Genomic DNA, 13,741 nt, shown 5'->3' with positions numbered 1-13,741 from the left:
TTAAGCTTTTTTAATAAAACTTGTGCTAAATAGACATAGTCCTAATTTTCATAATGTGGTTAAATAGGTCATGGAATGTCTCTTTGAATACAGAAAACCTATAAGAGGAGAGAGTTAGCTAGTAGAGCTTTAAAATGAATCTGCATATTTTGGTATTTCAGTAAGTTTTACACCAACATTCTTGGATAGCGTATGTTAAATCCAGGCATGTTTTGATAGCCTTGTGTAAGCTTCCCTAAATGGCAATGTTCAGTCACCGCAGTCCTCTCTTCTCCCCTCCTGTCCCGTTATTATCCCAATGGTTAGTGCTTCTTGAAGGCAGTGGTTTTATGGTATGACAGAGTAACCAAAGAGGTTGGTTGTTGCACTCATTTTTCTCTTGACTTGAACCTGGGTTGTTAGAAATGAAAGCCTGGTGTACTAATTTATTAATTTATGCTTTGCCTATCACTGTAGAGTGGTGATTTTGTCACTTTTCTTTCTGGATGTTCATACCTATTAATGGTAGTTATCTTATGAACATTATCTGTAAATGGAAGATTAGGAAAGAGGGGTTTTCCAGTGCGATTGCTTTGTGACTTGACAGCATTTTGTGTCACAGTCCTACTGTTTCTCCTGTGAATATGCGTGGTTAGTCCATTTTCTCCTTCTGGAGCTTTCAAATATTAGGAGAAAAATGTATGAAAACAAGAAAAAGTGATTGAGACTAGTGCTAAAGAGGCAGGTGTAGCACCTAAAACTATTGTTAACTCGGTCTTTGAAATTGACTGTATGTGAAGGTGTCCCTTTAAAAATGTTTATACAATAGTACTTTGTTCAAATGTGTAGTTTCCCCCCACATTTGTAATTAAACTCTGCTCATTACCCATCTTGCGTATCTTGTAGAAACAGTCCTTTAATTATAATTTTACTACAGAAAGTAAGGGACCCATTTCCATTTTAAGCAGGACAAAAGGAACAAGCTGTTGAATGGTATAAGAAAGGAATTGAAGAACTGGAGAAAGGAATAGCTGTCTTAGTTATTGGTCAAGGTAAGCCAATTTTTTTGTGTGTAAAGTTTATTCCTTAGTGATGAATATCAATTCCTGGCATTTTTCTCAGGAAAGTGGGAGAGTTAAGCATCATATTTCATTCTTCAAGTAAGTGGATAAGGAATAAACCTGGTTGGTTTGAACAGTATAGTGGAAAAGCACAAACAGAATGTTTCCTAATGCAGCAGACATTCTCTCCAATGTAGGTACACAGATAGATAGGTAATTATCTCCATTTACTTTCTTCATATAGGAAAAGTGTGTGTGTGTGTATATGTATGTGTATATATAAAAAAAACTGCTACTTGGGTTTTAAGATTAACCCACTGCTCAATTATTTCTGTTCTAGCTTTCTAATACCTTAATGTTTTACACCATTGTATTTGCAAACCTTTCCTATGTTAATCTTTCTTGTCCTGCTTGATGAAATAAATATATTAAGATTGTTCAAAAGCCAAAGCAATTTTGGCTCATGAAAATGTCCATCTAAAACTTAATACCAAAATATTCTTAAAGTTAATGCATATTTGGGCATTCCTGTAGCATAAATTTCAACTTGATCCATTTAAGTTGAGGTCTGCGGATTTGTTTGTGTTTTCACTGCTCTAGAATTTTACATTGAATATAAATCAACACAGTTTTCACAGGGGTGGGTGGTATTATGTTTGAGAGACTTAAAAATACAGAAACTCCTCACTTAACGTCCTCCTGCTTAACGTTGTTTCTAAGTTACGTCGCTGCTCAATTAGGGAACATGCTCGTTTAAAGTTGTGCAGTGCTCCCTTATAACGTCGTTTGGCTGCCTGCTCTGTCCACTTCGTGTAAGATTCTGTGGAAGAGCAGCGTCTTTACAAGGGAGAATTGCACAAGTTCCTCTTCTCCGCCTCCGCCTCCTCCCCCTCCCTCCCAGCGCTCCCCCCACCGCCAAACAGCTGTTGGACTTTGGGGGGGTAGGGGAAGGAGCGGGGATGCGGCTGCTCCGGAGAGGAGGTGGAGTGGTGGTAGGAAGAGGTGGGCCTGGAGTGGAGCGGGGACAGGAAGAGGCGGGCCTGGAGCATCCCCCAGCTAAGTTGGTGCCATGGATCTATTGAGGATCGATTTATCGCATCTAGTGCAGACACGATAAATCAATCCCCGATCACTCTGCCGTCGACTCCTGTACTCCACTGCATCGTGAGGCGGAAGCAGAGTCGACGGGGGAGCAGTGACAGTTGACCCTGCGCCGTGAGGTAAGTCGACCTAAGATACATCCACTTCAGCTACACTATTCTCGTAGCTGAAGTTGCGTATCTTAGGTTGATCCCCCTCCCACCCCAGTGTACGCCAGGTCTTTGACACCCAAGCCAAGTTGGTGCATGCTACCATTTAGTTTGTGAAGGTTGTATGCAACAATGAGGGAGACAAAAGTGAAACAAGGTAAAGAATCAAAAAAATGTAAATTATACCTGCCTCTTGGTTACTCTTCTAAAGTGACTTCACTTTGGCAAAACAAATTTAAACTGAATTAATTGTGTCCCTTCACATTTCAAAACATCAGTAATGGATTTACAAACATTACTATGGCCACTTCTTTAAAATAGAGTGCTCACAGTTTAAAAGCTTCTCTCTCTTCTTAAAGAGAACACAGCTCTTCCAGTTGTTGATAGTGAAGGGGAGTACTGTATTGTTAACTGAAATCTGTTTTACAGGACAGATACAGGATATGCTTACTATAAATGATAAAATGTCTTCTGAGGTTTTCTCTCAAATACCTACTGCAGGAATGGGCAAATTTAAGTTTTTTTAAAAAAAAATGATTAAGTGAGCAGAAAAGCGTGGGAACGCTCTTAATGACCTTTGATACATTACATACAATCTGAATAAATATTTTTACCAATTTATCCTATATGACTTCAACAAAAGAACTAGGGATCAACCAATGAAATTAAAATGCAGCAGGTTTAAAACAAACAAAAGGAAGTACTTCTTCACACAATGCACAGTCAACCTGTGAAATTTGTTGCCATGGAATATCGTGAAAGCCAAAAGTGTAACTGGGTTCAAAACAGAATTAGATAACCTCCATGAATTTAAATGCTTCAATGGCTATTAGCCAAAATGATCAGGGATACAACCCCATGCTCTAGTGTCCCTAAACCTCCAGTTGCTAAAGGATGGGATTGGACCTCCTGAAATTACCCCGTTCTGTTTATTCCCTCTGAAGCATCTGGCACTGGCCACTGTCAGAGACAGTATATTGAGCTAGATCAGGGATCAGCAACCTTTGGCACACGGCTCGCCAGGTGGGCCAGGCTGGTTTGTTTACCTGCCGCAGCCGCAGATTCGGCCGATCGTGGCTCCCACTGGCCGTGGTTCACCGTCCCAGGCCAATGGGGGCTCTGGGAAGCGGCGCAGGCTGAGGGATGTGCTGGCTGCCGCTTTCCACCACCCCCATTGGCCTGGAGCGGTGAACTGCGGCCAGTGGGAGCCGCAATCGGCCGAACCTGCAGACACGGCAGCTAAACAAACCAAGCACCCTGTCAGCCTGCATGCCAAAGGTTGCTGATCCCTTAGCTAGATGGACCATTGATCTGACCCATTAGACTGTTATGTTTATTCACCATATTTGAGAACTGAAGCAGGTTTTTCTTGGTCGTATGGCTTTACCTGAAAAATGTACAGTAACTCCTCACTTAACGTTGTAGTTATGTTCCTGAAAAATGCAACTTTAAGTGAAACGAGGTTAAACAAATCCAATTTTCCCATAAGATTTAATGTAAACGCAGGGGTTTAGGTTCTAAGGAAATTTTTGGGGCAGACAAAAGGCATTATATACTGTACAATACTGTACTGTGGTTGGGAAGTGCCCCTAGTTTACCCCACACAGGCACAGCCCACTGCAGGCAAGGATGCTAGGAAGCACCTTCATATGTAGACATGCACTGCAACACTCGAGTCTTCAGCTTTGTACATGCAGCTTCGTGAAGCAAACAGAGCCAATTTTGTACAGCATTGTTTTCTTTAACTTAAGATCTTTGACTAAGGTTTACATTTTATTTCCCTCTCCTCTTTTACCAGAGGGGAGAGGGAGAGGGAAAGGTTAGATGTCAGTTTTAATGAAGGAATTATTTTAGCACTTGTAAACATTAACTTGACATATTCCTGTTTTTAATATTGATTTTTTCTTAAGGTGATCAGTGTGAACGAGCTCGACGTCTGCAGTCTAAAATGATGACAAATTTGGCTATGGCAAAGGATCGTTTGCAGCTTCTAGGTAACAGTTGCTATTCAAAATTTGAAAAGTTGGTACACATAATGACAATGATAATGCATTAACTTAATATATTTAATTATTTAAAATGAAGAGCTAAAGTAATTGTACGCTTTTTTAAAATAAATTCATAGTAGCGTAGTGTGGTGTTTCTCAGTCTTTTCAGGTTGGTGATCCCTTATTTGAAGTTTTAAAAAAAATTCATGAGCTCCTTACAATTACTATACAAATACCATATAATACAACTAGTAGATTTGACTTCACAGCCTTTGAAGGTTTTGATCGCCCTGAAGTTGGTTACCCTGGACATTTTATTTTCTTTGCTTTAAAAATAATATAATTTTTCAACACCTTTCAACCCTCCAATTGCCTTTCATGACTTGCGGGGGATCACAGCCCACTGGTTGAAAAACACTGTCTTAACGTACTGGATTTCTGCTCAATGAAACTTGTAGGTGTACTCTTTGTTCTGCAGGAAGCACTCCCTACCATTTAAACCAGTTCTACATTATTAATATGGTAATTACATTAACAATCTGATTCCCGGGGTGTACTATAACTGAAGTCATTCAGTCTTATAAGTAAGATTAAACAATTTAAAAACTTCAACCTCTGACTTTAATTTGATCTTCTTCTTCTTCTGCTTTAATTGCTAAAGTTAAGACCATTTCATTTCAGGAGCAACATATAGTAAAGTCTGAGCTCTTATAAATGTTATGAAACTCATTGTAATGGATGTGAACACTCTACAAAAACAATACAACTGACACCTGTGATTGGCAGTAAAATGTTATTGTGTAATAATTTTGAGAATGAAAATCTGGTAGAGCATGCTTTAAATAGCATGTACTGAAAGTGCTCTTAAATATTCTGTCTGAAAAGATTTCTCTTTTCTATTCTACTGGTGACTTGTTTTTCTGAGAGTTTTTGCAGTAGGAGAAGATGACCATTCTGGAAAGCAGCACCACGAAATGTGTTTGGGCCTGACACACTCCCACCTGATTCTCTGCCCAGGCCTCCTTACTTTCACCTTCAGCACTGGTTGTAATTTGAGGCAAGCATCCTAATTTCTTCTTGGAGCCTGATGAAGAGTCTGAGGCATGAATGTTCCTCACTTCTCTTGGCTCCCATTGCTCTCTGGCTTGATGTAGTGATTATAGCAGGGAAGAAAGTGACTGTCTCTTTTCCTGTCCTCCCATTACCTCTGGTTCTGTGCAGGGATCTGTACTATCTCCCTATCCACTCCTGTTTCCTGTTGCTGCTTGGATCGGTGCACATTCTTGGCTCAAAACAGCAGCAGCTCATCAATATTAAATACTCTCTTGAAGAGGCTAGGGGAAAGCTCACACAGGAGCTGTCACCTACAGGGATGTAGTTGAGCAGTGAAAACAGTGAAACTAAATGTATGCTGTGCATTCAGCTGTGTAAAGTAAACATATTTTCATTTATAGTCATCTTAGATGTAACAATAAGCTTTAAAAAAAAAATCACTTCTGTTTCTTCTTAGTTGATGGTATATGTTTTATGTGTGCATTACCTGCTCCTGATGTGACCCAGTTATGGTAGTTTGCATATGTTAGCAAACTGAGTTGAATATTGGCCATGTGTGCCCTTAAATGTATTACTGCAAAAGGAGATATTAAAAGAAGATGAAGGTTGCAAAACTTAAGCACTCAAAAGTCAGGAAATGACATTAAGCGAGTACACGAAATCTTAAACTTTGCAACTTTATTTGTTTTATTGTAATCTTTAATTACACTTTCTTTGTCTCATTCTGGGTGTAGGCTGAAAGCTGAATGTGGAAGAGGTAAATAACAAATGAGGCAGGTGTCTTGTAAATCCTTGTTTCAGTCTAGTTCAAATTGTCTTTGAAGTGATATCCGTGCAAATCTACTGAAGTCATTGCTTTACTTTATTCTATATAGGTTCTTATGTCTGCTCCATCACTGTAGTTGAGCACCTGCTCCAGAGTTTTACCAGTGTAACTGAGGGCAAAATTTGGATGGGGAGCTTAGTGGTGAAGATCAGAATCATGCCTAAAATATTTTAAAACTAATGATAGAATTAAAGTCTATATAAGTTAAAGACTTTTAATGTGAAGCAATTATATCATTGGGTGACATCAGTTAGACTGTTTATTATCCTTCACGTCTGTTGCACCTTTGCTTTTGTCACTTCTGTCATTCATCCTGCACACTTAATAAGGCAACATTACTGTAGGATATGTGATAATGTAACTCAAGCGTATACTGTAATGCAGATGCACAAAGGGTCTTAGATAAGGTTGCATGTGCAACTGTCATGAGGGCTTCACTTTATGATCTTAGGCCCCCATTCCTGCAATTAGATCAGTTCTGACAGACCCTTGCATCTATAAGGAGACCCATTAAAGTCAGTGCAGCTCTGTGCTTGCTTGAGGGCCTGCCTGCAGAGATCCAGTTGCAAGATCAGGGACTAAATGTTGTTTTTTTCCATAGTACTATAGTAGTCTTTGAGAATTTCCCAAGTTCTTAAAAAAAAAAAAAAAAAAAGTCCCTTCATAATGACACCTACTTTTAAATCTTTTGTCTGACCCAGTGAGAGCTACCAAATGCTTATTTCTGTCTATAGTAGAGATAGAGACACAGATGAGGGCTACCTAGCTGAAACTCAATTCAGATATGATGGAAGTGATGTTGGATAAGGAAAATAACCAGATAATGACACCGATTACATCTGTCCCTTTTAAGAGTTTGTCTAATATTTGTTGTTTTGAGTTTGTCTCTCTAGGTACTGTTGCATCCCTATCTGCTGTTTAAACAATCATATAGAAGCATTGAGTGTTATAGCTTTTTTTCACATGTTTGGCCAGGAGGTTGAGATCATTTATTCTGGATGTGGGCTGAGCCACTGTGATCCAGGCCTTTGTTTTGAGATTAGGTTACTTTTGGGCACTCTATTTAAGAGGTGGCACCTTCAATCTATTTGGAAACTGAAGCTAATGCAGAATGTCTCTTTAGCTGAGTTTATCACTGTAATGGCAGTCCAGGATATCTGGTTAGGCTAGATGCTGAATTTACAGATTATTGTATTTTGGGTTAGGATACATGGCTGCAATTTACATGTGATAAGGAGTCAAGGAACTTTGTCTAGGAATGGCAGCCAATGCACAATTATTCAGGAGGCTTTATGAATGCTCTGAAGATCTTCATATACCTGGCATCCCAATCAGACCATTGTATTCTGCATAAGCAGAGGCACAGGAGAGATCTTCCTGTTTTGGGAAACTGTGTAGGTTTGGAATTGGGCAGTGTCACATAAGGACATTGCTTGATGTCCCCTACCTTGGAGGAATGATAAAATTGGAGACTGACTTATTTGACTGCAAGAACTGTCTCTGAATTAGGAGGTGATGGATCAGCTCTTTCTCCGGTGGAAATGCTGTAGGATCCTACTCATCCCAGCTCTGACCAACAAGATGGTGGTGGTGTGTGACATCAGGAAGATACTTGCACTGGCAATGGGTGTTGTCTCCATTCACTGCAGAAAGATTGCATGTCTTCCCACCAACACTCCCTTTAGCAGAGACCCTGGCCAAGTTCAGGCACAAAAGTTCAGTGATTTAATCATTCCCTGCTGAGTGAAACACGTGTCCCTGTTTTGTGATGGCATTGGCTACTTGCTGCTTCTTACAGCTTTTTTTATTTAAGCTTAATATATTTGTTCATAGATCAGAAATGTACAAGAACAGAGCTTCAAGAATTATGAAACTGAAGAAATTGAGTGGCTGATACATGGGTAGAGAACAAATGTTACTTTCATAGGAGTCAGAGCTAAGTGTTACCAAATGAGAAGAAATTAGAAGCCGTTTACTGTATCTGACAGGATGAGCAAAGAGTTTATTAATTTAAACTTGATGTACAATGAAAGCTGGTCACAAGGAAAAAGTAGACTGCAGTTTTTGTTGATTTTAAGAAGCTTTATCAGAATAATACATCGAGAGAGAGAGAGAGAGACTTCAATCAAGTGCTTTTTAACTCCTTTGTTTGGGAGTGAATACTTAAATGGAAAGGGGAAATCTCCCAGGAGGAAAGTTATTAATTCTAGGTGGGGGGAGGAGAAGAGTTCTCACTTATCTAGTGGAAACGTATGGTTTTTAAGGGATTCCATAACTACACTGACTCTAAAGGAAAAGAAGAACTGCAGTACAGTACTTGCACTGTTATTTCATGTACCTTGTTAAGAAGCAAAGAATAGTATACTTTACTTTCACTTTCTCTAGTGCTGTGAATTTCTTTTCTGTTCAATTATCAGTTGGGAAATCTTTTTGTTAACTCCAAATTAAAACACTTTGACTGTCTCAAATTCTGGAAGCTACTACAAAATGCTTAGGATCAGGTCCTCTGTCCGGAAGTAGAGTCTAGGGATCAGCTGGTATAGATCAACTAATATTTTAGAGAGCTTGGCATGAGGAGGCTATAGGAGAAGAGGGATCTTAAACCTTACCTTAAATATTAGCCCAAATGAAAGTGGCTACTTTCTCTTTGCCCCCCTAAAAAAGGGGGGGGGAGGGGAGCTATATCCTATTACGGAGTGTTAAATGAGGAATCTTACAGACCATGTGTATATACTGTGTACACATAGATAATATATATACATTCACTTATTTTAAATTAGTGGATCCCCTGTCAGTAATATGTCTTTTAAGAATGAATGCCCATGTCCATACAAAGGGAAAAGTTGTGTCTAAAGTTCTAATTGTGTGTTCGGACACACGGCTTTTTCCCATCAGAGACAGGACTTCAGGCAAAATGGAACAAGTGGGTAGCAAACAACTGGAAGGAGTTGGAAACGGTAATACGAATTATTTATATAGGTGAAATAAGTTTAAAAATTACCAGTCCCTTCTGGCACTACACCTAACTGTCGTCGACGGTTTCTTTTAGTCATTGTGATGGGGTGGCTTTTTTTTATTTAGACATGAAGGTTAGTGGCTTTTCAGATTGGTTCAGGGAAGATGTTGCATGTATAAAGATAGAGTCAAATTATACTTTTTCTATTTTATTTGGGTTTTAATGATTTGCCCATCACCATGGTAACTGAGCACAAATGTATTTCTGGGGAAAGCTAACATGGGTGATTGGGACTGGCAATATCAGCAGAATAGGAGAACTGGGAAAGTAGATAAATAGGGAGGGGCAAAGTTGTGAAGGGCCTTAACAGCTAGGACCAAAAGTTTGTATCTATTGCAGTGAAGAAAGGGGAACCATGGAGTGACTTAAAGTGACGCATTATCAAGAATATATATAAACTTGTGGGGTTGAGGGAAAGCTCCTGTCAAAATATATATATATTGACTTATTTGTTTTATTTGTTCACTGCTAATAGCTTAGTTATGTTGTGCACATTTTTTTGTGGCAAAGTTTCTTCCCCTTAATCTTAAATTATTTTCATGAAACACATTCAGATGTTACAGAAATTAAACTTTTGACTTGATCAGAAACAAGGGTATTTTACAGAATTTTTAAAAAATTACATGCAGCTGCCTAAGAAGTGAGAACTCTACAAACTTCAATTCACATTTTGAAATCCTGAAGTCACCTACCTCATTTGAGTACTAGAAACTGTCAAACAAGTTTTATTTATTACAGACTCATTAAGTGTAAAATGTGGACTAGCTTACATACCTGTTTTGGTGAACCACTTCTTAGGTGAAAGAGTACTTGCAAATGGTCAGCCCAAGCTCCTAATGGAAGACTTCCAGGAACGGGATTGTCATACAAATCCCACTTTATGTCAGATGGAGTCAAGATAATAAATCCTGTGCAGTACCTTTGGAAAAAAATCCTCTTAGTGATTTTTTTTTTAATGGTTTCTTTTAACTAATTCAACGATTGACTGCCAGTTTAAAACTGCTTTCGTAGATTTGTACTTCATATACACAGATTTTTGTTTTTTTAGGTTCATAAAGTAGTTAGCATAAATAGAAATATCCCTTTTATCTTTGACCCTTACATCAAGTATATGGAAGCTGACGTTGTCATTTCTATGTGATCAGCGTACATAAATTTCATTGGTTCATTTTTTGTTTTTTATTTGTTTATTTTGTCCTTTTTCCCCCTCTGTTTGTTGCATAGAGAAGCTGCAGGCAGTTTTGCAAATTCCCAAGCCGCAAATGGAGGTCTATAAAGACAGTACTAACCTGGCATGCCGCAATGGACATCTCCAGTCAGGTGGGTTTGGTTTCACCAGCACTGAATTAATCAGGGGATGTCTGGGATGTCTGTCAGTTTCTGGTATGTTGCAAGGAAAATATGCTGAATTTCCTGGCCCCACATTAATTTGTTAAAATTTTGTATGTTTCTGTTTTAAAGGTTTTGTAGAAATACATTCCATCCTCATAAGGCTCTTTGTTAATGCTGTTTGTTATATTGCAGTACTTGGTTGTCTCTCAAAACAGCTCTCCTTCTTTGTTGCTCCTTTTCAGGGTTTTCAAAAAGTTAGGATCCAAAAGAGTTTACCTTAATGTACTTTGATCTAGTTCTGTTTCAAAGAGGACTAGATCAAAGTGCATTAATGAACTGTTCATGCACGTCAGCAGGATCCACGCAGACAGTTAGTCCGCAGCAGGCTAGTGCAGGGTAGAGTCACACACGAGTTTGCCATAAACTAAATATTGGTGTAGACAAGCCCAAAAGACAGGCTTCCAAAAACACTTTCCTTGTGGCTATGTATTTAAAGGAGGTTAACATGATCATACTTTAAAGTTTAAATGTTATCTCTTGATTTCTGGCATTTCCTATTAGAAGTAATTTATTGTACTGTAGTGATAGTCAGCATAAGATGTTCTTGGAAAAAGCCTTTATTTGATTTTTGTTGTTTTGTTTTTAATATAGGACAGGTATTGATCTAAACTCACATTAGGTTGCTTTAACTAAATGTCAGTTTGTGCTTGTAATAGATTTTATATTTTCTGCTCTTTAAAGTAAAAAAAAACAAACACAGCAACTCTTGCCATTTTTAACTATAGGTTTTCAAAAAGAACAGGAGTACTTGTGGCACCTTGGAGACTAACAAATTTATTTGAGCATAAGATTTCGTGGGCTACAGCCCACTTCTTCGGATGCATAGGTTTTCAGTTAGAGAAGGTTTTTTCCTCTTTTCTCCCAAGTGAAGGTAAGGTACCAAGAATACTAAATTGTCACAAAAAGTGTATTTCCAGTTCAAGTGCTACACACATGAAGCAAAAAGTCTCCTGAATTTCATAAACTGTTAAGAATTAGAAGGATGTTTAAAGCCAACAATATGATGTAATCAGAACTATAAGCCCAATTTACTCATACACATGCAGTGTAGACTAATCATGTTAAGTAAAATAAGGTTAAATACCACTGGAATTAACAAAACTCAGCTACAGAACTCAGAGCACAGCAATCTTAGACTAGTATGCAATCAGTCCTTAAAGTGACTGTCAACTTGAAATCTAGTCAATTGATTTTAAAAAAAAAAGTAGCTTTCAGCAATTCACTTCCCTTTGAATGCCCAAACTGTTGTTTGAACTATATGGCCACCTTTCTATTAAAAAACAAACAAACAAACAAAAAAACCCACCTCTGGCCTTTTTGCAACATTAGACATAAAAACAAACAAGGAAACAATTAAACTAATTACATATGTTTTAATTATTTTGTGTCTGAACAAATACATTGTCTTCTGGAATTTTTCTATTAGATTAGTTTTTGGTTTTGTTTGGAATGACGATGGGTGTTTTTAAAAGACTGCATTTTTATTTTAAGTTGACATTTAAGCAAAACTTCATAACTAAATCAAGCTTAAAAACTGATAGTATGAAATGGCCTAATAAAACTTTGGTTGTCTGCATCCAGATGACTCCAAGTTTAAATATATACACCCTACCCAACTTTTGAAAAAACATAGGCTGCTTTCTCTCTTATGTTCTCCACTTTTGGTTTTTTGCTCAGTTCTCTACACTAGTTTTCTAATGTGAATAGCCCAGGAAAAGGTTTAATAACTAGGCAGTCTTTAATTTTGGCAAGGAATAGTTCTAGCACTCGCTTCTTTTCAAAAGTTCCCCACATAAGTACAAATTATCTCCTGTCCTTTAAGGCAGGAGTCAAAACAGGAGTCTGCTTCTTCTGCAATAAGGTGATCTTATTTTAAAAACAAGTACATTTTTCTCTCATCATAGGTACTACCATAAATTAAAAGTTGTGCAGGACAGCAGAATTGCACTGGTTTCCCGCATTGGGCTTAAAGCCTGTATGACAGGTTTTCAAACTGGGGGTTGGGACCCCTTGGAGTCGTGATGTTGTTACATGGGGGGCAGAGGGGGGTTGCAAGCTGTCAGCCTTCACCCCAAACTCCGCTTTGCCTGCAGCAATTATAATGGTGTTAAATATACAAAAAAGTGTTTAATTTATGTGTGTGTGGGGAGTCGCACTTAGAAGCTTGCTATGTGAAAGGGGTCACCAGTACAAAAGTTTGAGAACCACTGCTGTATGAAGAAAAATAACAGTTCCACAGTCTAAAAACTCTTCATTTCTATTAAAATGCCTTATTAGAATAAATGTTTGTTCCATTTTTTGAGTTTCAGAAACTATTATCTAAGGTACTTACATGACCTCCATTGCTCTAGTATTGCCTCCCAACCTTCAATGTAGTTATCCTCTCAACATCCCTGTGAGGTAGGGAAGTACTATATCTCCATTTTACAAATAGGAACTGAGCCACAGAGAATGCGACTCACCTAAGGTGGCACATAGGAAGTCTGTGGTAGAACAGGATCTTGAACCCAGGTCACCCCAGTCCTGGGATAGTACCCCAGCCATTGGATCTTCCTTTCTCTTATTTCTGTTATATACATCTCTCTCACGTTCACCAGCTACTCAGATAACTTTCATACTGTGAACAACAAGGTTTAATTAAAATCCATGGATATTTTTCCACCCAAGGCTGCTGAAAACGGAGATATGTTTTGCTACAGATTTGAACTGGTAAATTATGTAAGTATGCTGGATACTTACACTTAAAGAAAAATCACTGTCAAGGGGAAAGTTACACTGCCAAATTTCGGGATCAGTGGATTATTCGTATAGATTCACACTCCCCACTTCTTCAGAGTCTTTTGTAAAGAAATTCCTGAAGTAGTGAAGAGTAACTGAGTCACTCTCTTCTGTGTTTCAGAACATTGTATGAGCAATGGCAGAGATAGATAATGGAATGCCTCTCCAGGTAACAAGACCTGGACTAACAGGCTAGGGTAGGTAGGGTAAAGTAATGGAGACATTTTCTCTTCTTCCTCTCCAGCCCCTCCAACTCCTGGCAGCAGCTAGGAGGCTGTAGAAAGGGACAAAGATAGTTAGTTACGTCTCCCTCTACAGCAGGGGTCGGCAACGTTCGGCACACGGCTTGCCAGGGTAAGCACCCTGGTGGGCCGGGCCAGTTTTATTTACCTGCTGAC

At 38.6% G+C, this 13,741-nt stretch overlaps 1 protein-coding gene across 4 annotated transcripts in view; it reads left to right on the top strand.

Moving 5' to 3' along the window:
* Positions 1 to 13,741, top strand: part of SPAST (spastin) — a 67,851-nt gene that overhangs the window by 4,403 nt on the left and 49,707 nt on the right. The window contains exons 2-4 of one of the 4 annotated variants that reach the window (XM_034764967.1): positions 948 to 1,031; positions 4,201 to 4,284; positions 10,398 to 10,493. In XM_034764967.1, the coding sequence (XP_034620858.1) occupies positions 948 to 1,031; positions 4,201 to 4,284; positions 10,398 to 10,493 (264 nt within the window). Of the gene's footprint in view, positions 1 to 944; positions 1,032 to 4,200; positions 4,285 to 10,397; positions 10,494 to 13,741 lie in introns of all 4 variants that reach the window. The other 3 variants (XM_034764966.1, XM_034764969.1, XM_034764968.1) reach the window with 3 other exon arrangements.

Source organism: Trachemys scripta, chromosome 3 (assembly GCF_013100865.1).
Source record: "Trachemys scripta elegans isolate TJP31775 chromosome 3, CAS_Tse_1.0, whole genome shotgun sequence".
Classification (NCBI taxonomy): domain Eukaryota; kingdom Metazoa; phylum Chordata; order Testudines; family Emydidae; genus Trachemys; species Trachemys scripta.
The sequence above is the reverse complement of the archived record's forward strand: the minus strand, read 5'-3'. Positions and strand labels throughout refer to the sequence as shown.